Source organism: Sarcophilus harrisii, chromosome 2, assembly GCF_902635505.1.
Source record: "Sarcophilus harrisii chromosome 2, mSarHar1.11, whole genome shotgun sequence".
NCBI classification, from domain to species: domain Eukaryota; kingdom Metazoa; phylum Chordata; class Mammalia; order Dasyuromorphia; family Dasyuridae; genus Sarcophilus; species Sarcophilus harrisii.
The window spans coordinates 597709676-597725396 of record NC_045427.1 but is presented as its reverse complement, the minus strand read 5'-3'; the positions used below and the strand labels follow the sequence as shown (position 1 = coordinate 597725396).

The following is a 15721-nucleotide window of genomic DNA, read 5'->3' as shown; positions in this document are numbered from 1 at the left end:
AAGACTGGGGGGAGGAAAGAGGGAAAAGAGGATCTTGGAGATGGAGAGATGAAGAACCTGGGAGGGAGGCAAAAGGAAAAGAGATCTGGAGATGGGGATGTGGGGATTGGGACCAGAGATGAGGAGCACCACAGGAGATGGAGATGTGAAGAAGAGGAGAAGGGAAGTAGATTCCTGGGAGGAGGTCTTGACCAAGGCTGGATGGGTGGGATTGGAGGATGGTTAGTGAGAATGAATAAGAGGATCCTACAAAATTCCAGAGGGATTTCTTCACTGACACTCAATGAGGTTTCCACAAAGGAGGAACTGAGGGCTTTACCTTTAAATATAACTTTCTGAAAGCTGCCGTCTAAATCGCTCTTTGAAGTCTTTTCTGACCCCATTCTGGACGTGCCTCTTGGCTCTGCCCCCTACATAAGGCCCAATGTGGGCCCCAGAAGCCCAACTTTCTGCTTACAGAAGAATTCAAATCCAATCCAGAGTTACATTAAGTACCAGGTAGTTAGTACTAGGCAGCTAGGTGTTGTGGATAAAGTACAGAGCCTGGAGTCTGGAAGACTTCAAGTTCAAATCCAAACTCAGGCACTTATTAGCTGTGTGTTCTGACCTTGGGCAAGTTAGTTAGCCCTCTTTACCTCAGTTTCCTCATCTGTAAAATAAGGTGTAAAGTGGTAAACTATTGCCAAGAAAATCCCAAATGGGATTACAAAGAGTTGGACGTGACTGAAAAACAAGTGAAGGATTGTGTATACATGCTCAACCCTATTCCAACGAGAAAACACTTCCTTTCCTCAATTTAACAAGTATCTATTAAGTCCTTATTTTATATCACACACTGTGCATGGTGCTGTCTATGTAGAAATCCCAGTCTCTGTCTGGAAAACAAAACTTATACGTGGAAAAACAAATAGGGCAATGTATGATTATGTATCTAAACAGTATAGACTATAAATAGTCTAGGACTGATGAAGGATGGATGAGAAGGAAGAATGTGGAAAAGGCAGGGAAAAGGGAGTGAAAAGGGAACCAAGGAGTGACAAGAAAGAGGTGGGGCTGAGATGTGTTAGCAGGGAGAGACATTTGGAGGTTATTGAAGTGGGAAATAAGTTCTAAAGGGTAGAGTTTGGGAAATGAGAGTTGGGTGAGGATGGGAGGTGAGAATTCAGTTAAACAAGAATTTATTAAGCATCTGTTATGTGAAAAGCATGGGGGATACAAAGACAAAATGGAAAAATCCCTACTCTCTCAAAATGTATATGACTAAGGTTTGGGAGGATGATGGGAATTGGGGTAATGAATGAGCATAATGAGGGGGAATGGGATAGGGATGAGGAGGTGGGCAGGAGTGGGAGTTTTGTTAAGTGACAAGGTTGAGGAAAGATGAAGGAAGAGATGGTAAGAAGGGATTGCAGAGTTTGGGGGACCTGGTTGGTAGAAGCTGAGGGGGAATGAAGGTGAGAGGTAATAGAAGTATAAGGGATGAGAGAGATTGTGGAGGACTGAACTTGAGGTTTGGGAGTGAAAGGGGATGAAGGCTGGGGAAATGAAAGGGTTGGTAGGGTGAGGGACCGGGATGAAGAGCAGAGCTGGGATTTCGGAAGGTATGAGGCTGGGGCTTGATGGTAGGTCCCAATGAAGGCTAACTGAATCGGAGGTGATGGGTAGCAGCATTGGAGGGGTGATGACTGGCTAATGGTAACTCGAGATGGAAGCAAGAGGACTTGCCCCCGTCACACAGAGGTCCCCTTTGCCTTTCCCCTTATTCCCAGGGAGACCTCCCCGGGGTCCCGGGCCTTTCTGGGCCCCTGGGAGGGCATGGTGTCCAAGCAGGGCCGGCGGCAGCTGCTGCGCTCTTGGATGAGTTCTTCAGGAGAAGGGCAGCGTGGGCCGCAAGGCGCTGAAGTGGAGGGTGCAGGAGGCCATGGACGCAGAGGCCCTTCCTTATCACCCGACCCGCAGAAACTGTGTCCACTTCGCCTTGACCCTCTTGGGCCAGGGGACGGCGTTGCAAGGGCTGAGTGCCCTGAGCGAAAGTAACAAGGTGGGATCCGCTCGCCGTTTCCTCTTCCCTCCCAGCCCTCCCGGGGGCCTGGCTCTGGAGCAGCCCCACTTCTGACCCCCCGCCTGCGGCTGCTGGAAATCTCAGCGCTGATAATCCTACCCCTGACACTTTCTAGCTGAATGAATAATGAATGAGTAATGACCAGTGGCCTGATCACTTAACCTTTCTATTTCTCAAATGCCTCTTCTGTAAGCTGGAGATAACACTTGTCCTTGTTACCAGAGCGATTATGGGGTGAGGCACAAATGAGAAAATAAAAGAAAAATGTTATATACATATCAGCTACTGTGATCATTCCTGCCTGCCCCAATTCCATCTCAAATCCTACAGAGGCTCTCTTTCCCCTGACTCAGGGATCTGGCATGCAATCATTTTTATTTTTATTATTATTATAGCTTTTTATTTACAAGATATATGCATGGGTAATTTTTCAGCATTTGACAATTGCAAAACCTTTTGTTCCAATTTTTCCCCTCCTTCCCTTCCCCCCTCCCCCAAATAGCAGGTTAAATATGTTAAAGTATATGTTAAATACAATATATGTATACATGCCTATACAGTTATTTCCTGCAATCACTTTAGCAGAATGGGGTCACTTTCTGTCAGCAGCTTTTCTATTTTCTGTGTCTTCTGTTCTCAAACTCTTGTAGTCACCTTTCTCTCCTGTTTCTATATTCATCTAGTCATCTCATCTGCTTTGACTTTAAATGTCCCAAATTAGGCTTTAAATATTGACTGGTGATGTGAAACTCAAGAAAATCCACCTCAGTTAAAGTATGAACTCAACAATAATTATGGAATCATCATATGTTCCTCTGGAACAGTTATTTGATTTATAATTCATTTTTCAGTACATGCTTATTACATGGGCAGTTTTCTCTTTGATCCTTAAAACATTCTGTGTCTTTATTCAAGCATTTTTTGTCTAAGAAGCTCTGTCTCTTTTTAAACTGCTTTTGGTCAGAGTTCCTCATACAAACATTCTTTTCCTTACCCTTTCTGCAACCATGATATCCATAAAATAGTAGCAATATCTAACTTCAAAAGTTGTATAACTATCTTATGAGTTGTTGTGCCAAAAAAAAAAAAAAAAAAGACCCCCTCCTGCTGTAATCAACCTTAGTACTTAAAATTCTACCCTATTTAGTTAATCAATCAATAAGCATTTTCCATGAAAGCTGGACTAGAGAACTCCAGGTCATAGGTCTTTTGTCACTAGAGGGCAGTGCAGTTCCCAGGGAAATTTCTATTTCCCAAAGGCTATGAGAAGGATGGAGAGGGAATTTGATGAATCCTTTGCTTTATAGGAGTTGGGATTTGCTTGGGACGGGTTCAAACAGTCAGGTCAGTGCCCTTTAACACCAGCATACCCCACAGCAGATGATGCAGGGCTATCTACTTCCTTAGGTCCTTTAAATGAGGAGGTGTGGTGAGTAGATTGTTGAAGGAAGAAAGTTCCAAAATACTCCAATTCTTAACGTGTCCCTCCCCAATCCATGCCCTTCTCTCCCCATTTTTCAGTCCATATACCTCATCCTAAAATAAAATGTGCCTCTTAGTAATAGTAGTATTTATATAATGCCAAATATGTGTCAAGTACTGTGATAACTCCAAATCTCATTTTACATATCTCAATTTGATACAACAATCCTGGGATGTAGGTGCTATCATCAACCCCATTTTTCAAATGAAAAAACTGAGCAAGACAGAGGTATACTGATTTGCCCAAGTTCCCACAATAAATAAGTGTCTCAAATACTGTATATGAACTCATATCCTTCTGACTCTCCTATTTAGGAAATTAACTTGAAAATAAATCCTACTCATGGGTCAGTAGCCAATAATGAGTTAGCTTGAAATAATAGATAAATATGAGTGTTTTCACAACAAATATGAGTTTGGACCCAGAGAAAAGTCCTTCAAAAGATAATTTTTTTGAATTGTACTTGACCCTTGACATAAACATGCCCTACATATAATGTGTACTTAATAAATATTTATTGAATAGATATTTTCAGGTTCCTTGAAATTCTGTTAGTTTATCTGCTGTTAGGACAGAGAAAAAGCTGAACCATAGGGAAAACAGAGTGAAATGGAGGTATTATTAGATCAAGGTACCAAGATGTAATGAAAGAGCACTGGCTTAAGAAACCAAAAAACAAAAATAAGAACTAAAATTTGAGGTTGAGTTCTACCACTTACCTCCACATGATCTTGGGCAAATGACTTCATTATGACTCCTTTTTCTCATCTGGTCAATTGGTTCTTCTAGATCTATATTTATGTTGTTATAGAACCTAGCGTCTTAAACTTTTTCCATTCTTTGACCCCTTTTTTGCTGGAAAAATTTTTATTTGACCCCAGATATACAGGTATGTAAAATAGGTGTACAAATCAAACATTTGCTGACAATAAATCATAATTTTGCAGCCCCCAAATTGTTACATCACCCTATATGAGGTTGAAACTCATGTTTAATAAATTTTGTTATAAAAGAACAACTAGCTAGCACAGTAGATAGTACTACACAACATAGGTTCAAGTTGTCTCCTTGTCTGGAGTAGAGAGAGATCTCTTCTGGCTCTATATCTTAAACTGGAAGATAAGAGAGATGGATGGAGGACAGAAAATGGATATGAAAATGTAAACAATTCTCTACATTTTACTCTCCTGAGTTAGGGGGACCTAGGTCACATAGATTTATATTGTTGGATATGTATAGCTCAGATTTAATGGTTTTTAACTGGATAGTTCTAATTAAAGTACTTATTGTCCTTTTGGTTCTGCTCTCCTCACTTACCAACATTTAGGTATTAAGCACAGGAAAGACCTCCATAGGAAGACTAGCTCATGGAATTCCCTTGTCAAATGAGGAGGCACAGAACAAATCCTACATAAATTAAATTAGGTATCTAGGAGCAAAGAATCAGAGAGGTTCTGAATTAGGGGAACTGAGGTAGTGACCCTTCCAACTTGGTAGGAAGAGACAATGAACTAGGACTGGATCTGATGGTTAATTAGGCATTAAACCCAGAAGGAAAGAGAATCCTAAATGTAAGCATCATCTTTGAATCATATAACCTTTGCCTACCCCCACTCCAGCAAAAGAGAATTGAATTTTGAGTGAGCTCCTGGTTTTCATGGTGACTCTGAGATGGCAGATGTTTGGCTTTGGTTTTTCAGTTCTAAATCCTCGAATTTTCCTGACAAGCGCAGAAAGCTTTTTTGGAGTTTGTTGTTGTTGTTGTTGTTGTTGTTGTTGTTGTTGTTGTTGTTGTGTTTTTACTACACGATGAGGGATTAGAGAAGAAAGTTCAGTTCCTATTCCACATCGATTATAACCGAGTCACTTCTAATGAACAAGATGAGCCTCTCAAAGATGAATGCATATCGATGAAAAAAAGCCACTTGAAGATTGTCTTTCATTTTGGCTATTATATCCCTACCACATAAGGGGGCTACGGGATAAATAGGGGTAGGTGGGCTTGAGATTTCATCGTTAGGGAGCGCTCAGATGAGGGAACTTGTGCTAACGCAGACCAGGACCTCCTCTTCTAGTCTTACAAAGTTGTCTAGACTCCGGATGGGCACAGAGGACTTGGCTAAGATCACACAGCCAAGAATAAGTCAGAGATAAGACTTGAATCTCGTCTATCTCACGTCCCTGCTTCTCCCACGTAGAAGATTAATCCATTCATGTTGTTCCCTCACCTCCCTCTTCCCATCCTCACAGGATAGCTTATTCTTTCCAAGGTCTGGCTCCCATCTGTCTCCCCGGAGTGAGGAAGGAAGCCCCTACTTGGAAATGTCGGAAACCTCCTTCTATCCCTTTAAGAGGAAGGGACGCCCTTTGGGGAGGGGGGTTTCCTAGTTCACGTGAGGATGATGTCACAGCTCCTGGTGGAGGCGGGGAGGAGCCAGGTGCCTGCTGCAGTCTCCTTCCCCCCTTTCCCCCCACTTCCTTTCCGGGAGCCTGGCCCTTTAAGAAGCTCAGCCCAGATTCTGGATTCCTAAATCCCAGCGCCCGCATCACCTTGCTTCCCCCCACCTCCCGCGGCCCGGCCTTGCCTCCCGGACCCTGACCACCATGTCGGCCGCTCCCGCTTACAGCGAGGACAAGGGCGGCTCCTCCAGCCTCGGGGAGCCCGAATACGGTCACGACCCGGCCAGCGGCGGCATCTTCTCCTCCGACTACAAGCGGTAAGGCGGCCCCGGAGGATGGAGCAGGCTGGGATGCGGGCCCCGGCTCCAGGAAGGATGCTCTTCCCGGCCACCGGGCCCGGGGTTTGTGGGGAGGGGGCGGGGTCATCAACCCGGCCCCCCTTTAGCCGGTGTGGCCCAAGGCTTGCACTCGCAGCTTTCAGAGGGAAGAAGTCGTTCTTGCTCCGAGATTTGTACCAGATTCTCCGCCCTGCATCCTTCTCACCGCGCATCCTTGTCCCTTGGAGGCCGCCTCCTGCTAGAGGAGGGGAGCCCAGATCTCGGTCTCACATTCAGACCCATGACCCGATTACAGCTGGGACCAGAGAGAGGGCAGGGAAGCTGCAGAAGGTACAGGGTGAGACCCAGGACTCAGATCAGGAATCCCTTAGAGTGGGGCACGGAAACTGGGCGGACAAGTCTGGAGACAGCGAAGACGCGTCGGGGCAGAGGGGGGGCGTCTGCAGGCAAAAGGGGACCCAGGAAAAGGCTTTGTGGGAAGGATCTGGGCAGAGGTAGCCCGGAGGTGGCTGGAACAAGCTTACGGGGAGCTATGATGCTTTCACAGGAGGGGCTTGGGACGGGATCTGGGGAGAAGCACCCGGTGCGGGGGAGAATGGCTGAAGACCTGGTTGGATGGAGGTAGTTGAGGACCTCGGGGAAGATTCGGGGGCAGGGGGAGACCTGGAGGCCTGCAGAAGAAGGAGTGATGGGAATAGGGCGGGAGGCGGGTGGCTGAGCAATGAAGTACCCCAGGTAACGTGACGGCAGAAGAGCTGAGTGGTTGGGCGAGGACCCCGGACTGGACGAGGACCGGAGTGTACTTGGAGGCTGGTGAGGCTGTGCGGTGAGGGGAGGGGAAACCCAGAAGTGGAGGGGTTTGGGGAGAAACAGTGAAGAAATCGCAGGCCAGAAGCAGACCTAATCTCATCCCGGAGTAAAGCCTGAGCGCCAGGGCGGGAGAGGGTCCCGGCGGGGCCAGCTCTGTTTGGGGGAGTTCCCTTTGTGGGACTTGTCGGCCCCGACCCCGACAGTGGCCACCGCCACTCCGAGGGCTTCCTGGAGTTCTCTCAGCCCCGGACCATGGACAGCGCTTCCCCCGCCTCCTGCCTTTAAGCTCCACCTCACAGCCCTTCCTGGCCGCTGACGTGGGGGCCGGGAGGGGCGGTGGGACTCGGAGGGGCCGGCTGGCGCGGCCTGCTTTTTGTCCCCCGGGGTCTTTGTGTGCGACTCTGCCCTGATCTGCAGCTGATTTACCCGTCCCCCTCTCACCCGGGCGTGAATTGGGACTTGCGTGGCCAAGGTTCTCTCCCCCAGCTCGTCACCTCCCCACCGACCTGGAGGCAGGGCCCTGAAGCGGTCCCGAAGCACGGGGATTTCTAGGCTATCCCTCTCCGCCCCGGGACCCCAGACCAGAGCCAGACCCAGAAGCCTTCTCTGCCCTTTATGTCTGCATCCCCTTCCCCCAAAATCTAACTGAAATTCCCTGCAGGGCCTCCATACTTAACCCCGACCACGAATGTCCTTCCCCGCTCCCTCTGTTGCCCCAAGAGTCTTCATGGGGGTCCCTCCCCCAGGAGACATCTTCTGGGAGAAGCCCAAGCAGTAGAACGTTCCTGTGGAGCTGGAGGAAACGGAAAACAAATCCCATAAATCCCATAAATGTCTCAAGTATCAGGCTCTCACCCACTGTGGAAATCTCCATCCTCAAAGCCCGCAAGGCCCTATTTCTGTAAACTTTAAAAGGTTCATATATGTCATATTCCTTGCATCTCTGGCCAGCCCGCGCTTCCACCTTACCGGTGCCTCCGGTTCAGTCGATCAATAAGCATTTATTAGGTGCCTACTGTGTGCCGCTAAACTTTAGGGATACGAAAGAAAATAAAGATTAGATTGGGGGGGGGGAGAAGGGAAGGAGAAACAACATACTAATTACTATGTATAAATAATCTATGTAGAGAATATATTAGAAATAATCAAGAAAAGAAAAGTACTGGAAATAAGGAGGATCAGGAAGTGATTCCTGGAGAAGATAGGATTTTGGTTGGGACTTAAATGGGAAGCCAAGGAAGCCAGGAGGCAGAGAGGAAGGAGGGAAATCATTCAAGGCATGGACAGCCAATAGACATTCCCAGAGTCAGGAGATAGAGTGTCTTTTTCCAGGAACAGCAAGGAAACCGATGTCAAGTGGATTAAAAAATACAGTGGATGTAGGGAGAGGGAAAGAGCAAGAAGACTGAAAAGGTGGGAGAAGGGGAGGGCCAGGTGTTAGGTATTTGAATGCTAACTAAACAATTTTAAATTTGATCTTAGAGGTGAGGGGAGCCACTGGTGTTCACTGAGTAGGTTAGATGGTATAGTTGCAGTGGATATAGAGTGCTGGGTCTGGAGTTAGGAAGCCTCATCTTCTGAGTTCAAATCTAGCCTCGGACACTTACCAGCTGTGTGATGCTGGGCAAGTCATTTAATCCTGTTTTCCTCATTTCCTCATCTGTAAAATGAACTGGATAAGGATGCCATTCCAGTGTCTTTGCCAAGAGAACTCCAAATGGGGACAAAGAGTCAGTCAGGCCTGAACAACAATGTCAGACTTTGAATTTAAGTGTGGACTGGAGTGCAGAGAGACTGGGAGAGATCAACCAGCCAGGTATTGCAAATAATGCAAAATCAGGTTTGAGGGTGGTGACAGAGGAAATAAGGGGATGTGTTCTATCTTTTACAAAGATAGAATCAACAGGACTTGGCGAAAGATTGGCCATAGGATAGGAAGAGGTAAAGAGTAGAGTTCTTTGCCTGGATAATTGGGAGAATGGTGGTGCCCTTAACAGTTATGGGGAAGTTGAGAAGAATGTTTCCTTTATAACTCCTCCCAGTGAAACTCCATCTTATTAGAACTCATATTTATCTCACAGCCCCAGTTTGGAGTTTAATTGTCCCATCTGTGCTTTTGGTGTCCTAAGTTATCTACCTCACAGGGTTGTTATAAGGAAAGCACTCAGGATACTTTAGAACACTTTTAATTGTGAGCCATTATTATCATTGTTGTATAATTTTTATCTCAGTGGTGGTGGTCTCTCTCCACTGCTTTCTCCCACGTAGACTAAGATGGTTATTTCACTCCTTAAGACAGGAGCAGAATATTCTCTTAGAACAAAGCCCAGTTTCCTGACTTCTCCCCTCCTTCCTAGACCTCCAAATAGTCAAAGTAAACCTTTGGACTTTCCTGAAGGTTCTACCATTCCTGACAACAGGTGACAGACGGACAGATATCACTTAATGTGAGGAAAATTGCCGACTAAAATCTAATTTCTGAACTTTCATTAGGTTCACGTTAAACCTATCCCTTGGAATATAAATGAAGTTTAGTCCTTCCGGAGGCCCCTCTGGAGCAATCACAAAGAAACTTCCACTTCCATCTTTGAGCTATTTTTCTTGTAGTTAATACCCCTTGGCTTCTTCTTCACACTGAGCTCCTTGGGTTTAGAGACAAGGACTAGATGATAAAGTGGCTTCTTTGGTCTAAAATAAGACTCATTTGTAATTCAGAGAGAAATCTAAGCTCAGTAACTGTCTCTCAAGTACCTTTCTCACTCACAAAGGAAGGGTAATGAAGACCACAAAAAGAGAAATGGCTGGGAATTCAAGAGAACAGAATCTTGGTCTAGAGTTCTGCCACTAACTAGATTCATGTTGATAATACTTTCTAGGTCTCATCTGTAAAATGAGATAACAGAAATTCTTAGTGTGAAGACCATAAATTTACTTGTACTTGGAGAAGAAAACAATTATATTTTTATTTTCACTAACCTCTAATTGAAATTTAGCATTTTCTCTAATTATAGATTTAAAAAACCCATTATCCTGAGAGGGGGACTATGACACATAAAAAGGTTAAGAACGCCTGATCTAAAGTCTTCAGATCCATGATTCTGACTCACTAACATCCTCATGTACCATCACCTTTCTTATACCCTATTCCTCAGAATTCCCATCAATATCTGTACCCCAATTTAGCTAGATCCCATTTTGATTTCTTCATCCCTCATTGCCATCGATGCCCCATTCCTACTTTGGTCCTTATATCTTGTTTCTTCCATACCTATATCTGCTCACATCTCCCATTATTATTTTCCCCACAAAACCTGAGTTTTTTTGGAGAGTACTTTAGTTATCAAATAATCCTCCTATTCCTTCACCACCACCACATATAAATCTTCCCCCAGAATCTCCAAGAAGAAAAGGGGAAATTGGAGCTGACCCTCGCTGCCCTCCCCTTCTCACTGCTTTACCATCCAGACTCCAGCGGTCCCATAACAGCATCACATTTCTGAGTTTCCGTGGAGCTTGGGCGGGTGAAGTAGCAGTGAGGGCTCACTGAAGCAGGCACTGAGTCACAGATCAGCTGGGGAGAAGAGAGGAAGGGAGAGAAGAAGGAGGAGGACTCTGTCTGCCTGGGGGGAGCTCCGGTGTCTAGGACCAGATTTAGGGGTCTCAGGGGAACCTTGGTATCCGAGACACGAAGCCTGCTGACGCCAATGCAGCGGTTCCTGCAGCTCCCAGGGACTATGGTGAAGCCGCCGGGGAGCAGGGGGGGTGAGGAGGCAACCAGCCCTGTTCTAACCCCGGAGGGGGGGACCCCAGCCTGGTACCAAGCCCTGCAACCAGATGAGCTACGGCAGCTCCAGACCTCCGAACAGGATGTGTCCCCAGAAGGCGGTTCCGATGGGGCCAGCCACAGCCAGCCTCTACGGTATGGAGGGGGGAACCACCCTGGGGACCTCCATAAACCCCAGGGATGGCGAGGGACAATTTTCCAGGCTGAATCTCTGGGGCTGAGCTGATCTCACTCTCAAGGGGAATCTGCCTAGGACGTGTGAAAGGAGGAAAGAAGTGTTAGTCTGTGTGTGGAGGAGGGGGAGAGATACAAAGAGAAGAGGTGTCTGGATTGTATTAGAGGGATAAAACACAGGCCCTGGGGTCCAGGTATATACATATATATATATATTTGTATATTTGTGCATGCAGAGTGGGGACAATAGGAAGATATAGGGTTTTTTTTTATTTGTGAAAAGAATTCTGAGATGATAGTTGGGCTGCTCATGGTGACTTCTGGGGTTCCCCCTCCATTAGACCCAGGATAAGGGGCTGGTAAAAAGCTTTTTGCAGACTGAAGGACTAAGTTCTGGGGGCTTCTTGCAGAGGAGGATTTCAAAAATTCACAGAAAACTTTCTCCAACTTCTGTGATTGCCAGAAGGGCAGTTGTTGGAAAGGTTATAAGAGAGCATTTTTCTTGCCATGGTGCATAGAATATCTTAGGAAATTGGGATTTAATTTCCCTTAATGACCCTGCACTCATTGTACCTCTCTGGCAGACTTCATCTACCCTCTGGAAAAGGTGATTTCTTTTCCCTCTGGCTAGGATGGGGTCAGAAGTCAGGAATGAAGCCAGAGGCCCTGGGTCAATACAGAGTTAGCCTAGACTGTAAAGGGATCCTTCTCTAAGAAATTAATGTTTCATGGCCTTGGGAGTATCACCGATTCCATCTCTCCCTCCCTCCCATGTAAGTGTAGAGTAGGCAGCAACAGGAGGGAGGGGGAAAGAACTGGAGGATGTGTTAGGGCCTGCCAGATGGCCCTCTATCCCTCTAATAGACTGTGGCTATTGGGGAGGGTGGGACAAAGGGGGGTCTGTGTACCTGCTTCAACACAACCCAAACCCAACAAATATTTATTAATACTCTACTATATATAAGAAACTGTGGTAAATTCTGGGGCTGCAAAAACAAACGTGAAAACCAATTCTTGCCCATAATCAACAAGCATTTATTTAGTGCTGACTTTGTGGCAGGTATTGGTCTGTGCCTTGGGGATAAGGACAAAACACAAGTCAAGGAACTCACAGCCTAACAGGGCTGAGAGGGAACAGAACATACAGCTGTATACATGCTATATATATATATATATATATATATATATATATATATATATATATACACATAAACACACAGGGAAGGTACCAGCACTAAAAGAACTCAGGAAGGACTTCTTATAGAAGATGGGATTTTAGGTGGAACTTGAAGGAAGCCAAAGAAGCTGATGGAGATAAGGGAGAGAATCCCAGATGAGACATTTTACTAGAATGTGTTGTCATTGTTTACCTTTCATTCTCCAAGAGAACTAAGACATCACAAGGGCTTGACTTCTTGCCTTGTAAACTAAGAATCCTGGGAAAAAAATAAATAATGAGGGAGATTCAGAAAGAACTGAGTCTAGAAGTAATCTTAGAATTTTGAGAGGGAGTAGTAAGGAAGGAGTGAATTCCAGACATGCAAAAGAGCTAAGAGATGGAATATTGAGTTGGGGAAGAGAGACTATAAATTAGGGCATGCGAAAATGGAGTAATGCAGAATAATCCAGGAAAAGGAGTCTGGCACCAGAGGTGAAGAGATTTAAATACCAAGCTGAGGAGTCTGATTTTTATCTTGTAAACAATAGGGAGTCATACATGTTTGTTTGATCAGGAGAGGAGCATGATTAGAACTTGTTTTAGGAGAATTATTTTGACATTTCTATGGAAAATGAATTAGAGATAAGAAAGACTGGCAAATGGGAATACAATTTTGAGGTTATCTTTGACTATACATTAATAAATGTCTGAGGTGTCAGCATTAATCAGTAAGCATTTATTAACCTACTATATATAAGACATTGTACAAAGTGCTTGGTATAAAAGATAAAAATTAAAGTCTATTCTTAAGATGCTTATACTTTATCAATAAAGAAACAGAAGTTATATATTGGATTACTTACTATCTTGGGAAGGCAGAAAAATTTGGAATACAAGGTTTTATAAAGATAATGTTGAAAACTATTTTTGCATGTATTTGGAAAAATGAAATACTATTTAAGAAACAGAGTAAAGTGACTTCTCCATAGTCACATATATAGATTAGAACTGAGTTCCTCTGGCTCCAAAGCCAGTGATCTTTTCACTCCAACCCCATTAAGCGGCTATCGTCCTTTGCAGAGCCACCAGCCTAGACATTTAGCCTGTCTAAAGAAAATGATTGCTTTAATCAATCAGCTCTAATAGAGTTCTCCTCTGTGGCTATCATGGCTTAGAGGTGGTCCTATCTCTACTCCTTCACATTGTACAGACTTTCCAGTGTATACCTGCATCAAAGTGTGCACCTGTGATCTGAAGACCACCCAATCTAAATTCAGAGAAGCTTTTCCCCAGGATGACTTCCAGAGAATGTCATTTTTCCCCAGCTACTTCAACTATCTTAGACTGTCAAGCTAATCTAGAGGGATCTCAAACTTCAGATGTGAAAGGAAAACCCAAACCAATGAAATAATTCTTTCTTGGAGTCTGTAATCAGAATTAAATTGATCAGGGTTCTTGCCATCTCTGATCTGGGCTCAAGATGTCTGAAAGCTTGAGGAACCCTAAACCTGGGTCTCCTTCAGCAGCAGGACAGGTCAAACTGGGATTGGTTGGCATTCCCACAGACTTACAGAGACAAGGTGGGTAGGATGTCAGAAGGAAGAAGTCCAAACAAGCAGGTAGTTAGCTAACATCAAGAAGTCCAGTGTCAGGAAAAGGACAACCAGGTATTGGGACTGGAATGGAGGGAGAGACTTTTGGTTTCTGAAATAATTTTAGGTTCAACAGTTTGCTATATTTAACTACATTAATTTGTTAGAAGGGAGGATTCTACTGGGGATGGGAAGGAATATGCCATTGGGAAGTGACAGTGATGTGGTTTTAAGAGAATATCAATGAAACATTAAAACAAATAATTATAGAACCAAGGTAGGACCCTTGTCTTAGGGAAATTGAATAAATTTAGCGCAGGGGCTCACGAGATAAGGCGGGAACCCAGTTATGCAACGTTAAATAGGGATTAGTCACACATATACAGGAGGAGGACAACAAAACAAGTTAAGAATGCTATATAATTATAGGGAAGCTAGGAATTCTAACAGGGAGAGATAAGGAGGGGGTTCATTTCAGATATGCAAGGGAACCAGGAGATGGTATTGAGTTGAAAAGCAGTAGGAAAGTCATGTATGTCACACACATACAAGAAAAAACAAGTAAAGAATGTTACAAATTATGTTGATCCAGAGAAGAGAGGGGGGAATGAATCTCCGTCTTTTGTGTCTATGGATATGGAATGTTGTATGTAATGTCAGGTGCATTCATTTTGGCAGTTATTTGCTCAAAAGTTTTTATTGGTGGTTTTGTTGTTGTTGTTGCTTATTTAATTAAGAAAAGGGAAGAAAACATTCAGAAATGTTTTTAATGAAAAACAAAAAGCAGTTTTATGCTATTTTAAAGACTGAAGTACAAATTCAGAGCATGGATCAGCAGTGAAGCGACTAGATACTAATCCCCAAACTAGTAACTTAGAGTCCTTTATATACTCTGACCCTATCCAGTAGCAGAATTAATTTGAATCTAGAGTAAGGATGAAAATAATTACTGCTCCTTAAAGGTCACCCAAATCAAGACTTCTTCTGCCTTGTACAATTTATTATTGTCTAGTATGTACTAGGCAATGGAAATTCAAAGACAAAAATGACAGTTCCAGCTCTCAAAAAGCTTACAATGTTTCTGTGTTATTATTAAATTACAACTATTAATTAAGCAAATGTTAAATATATGGCAAATTATATGAAATAATTTTGAGATGGGGTATCAATTGGGGAGGGGGTCAGCAAAGGCTTTGTGTAGAAGACAACCTCACAGCTCTGTGTCTTAAAGGATGCTGGGGCTCTTAAAGATAGAGATAAATATTCTAGGCAAGGTGGAAGATGGGTACAAAGGTACAGAGCTACTATATCAATAACCAAACTAACAAAAACCATATGATCATCTCAATAGATGCAGAAAAAGCATTTGATAAAATCCAGCATCCGTTCCTAATAAAAACACTCGAGAAGATAGGAATATATGGACTTTTCCTTAAAATAGTCAGGAGCATATACTTAAAACCATCAGTAAGCATCATATGCAATGGGGAAAAACTGGAACCTTTCCCAGTAAGATCTGGAGTGAAGCAAGGTTGCCCACTATCATCATTATATTCAATATTGTATTAGAAACATTAGCCTCGGCAATAAGAGTCAAGAAAGAGATTAAAGGAATTAGAGTAGGCAATGAGGAAACCAAACTATCACTCTTTGCAGATGATATGATGGTATACTTAGAGAACCCCAGAGATTCTACTAAAAAGCTATTAGAAATAATTCACAGCTTTAGCAAAGTTGCAGGATACAAAATAAATCCCCATAAATCCTCTGCATTTTTATACATCACCAACAAAATCCAACAGCAAGAGATACAAAGAGAAATTCCATACAAAGGTACAGAGCTGGAAGATTAAATGTCACATATATGGACCTGATCTCAAGGGAACATCCCTGGTCACCATTTTCACCAATATAGTCCT

At 43.9% G+C, this 15721-nt stretch overlaps 1 protein-coding gene across 1 annotated transcript in view; it reads left to right on the top strand.

Moving 5' to 3' along the window:
- Positions 1-5830: 5830 nt before the first annotated feature.
- The window catches only part of AP3B2 (adaptor related protein complex 3 subunit beta 2), a 50973-nt gene continuing 41082 nt past the window's right edge, over positions 5831-15721 (top strand). The window contains exon 1 of the mRNA XM_031956309.1: positions 5831-6262. Coding sequence (XP_031812169.1) covers positions 6150-6262 — 113 coding nt within the window. The 5' untranslated portion in view covers positions 5831-6149. The remainder of the gene's footprint in view (positions 6263-15721) is intronic.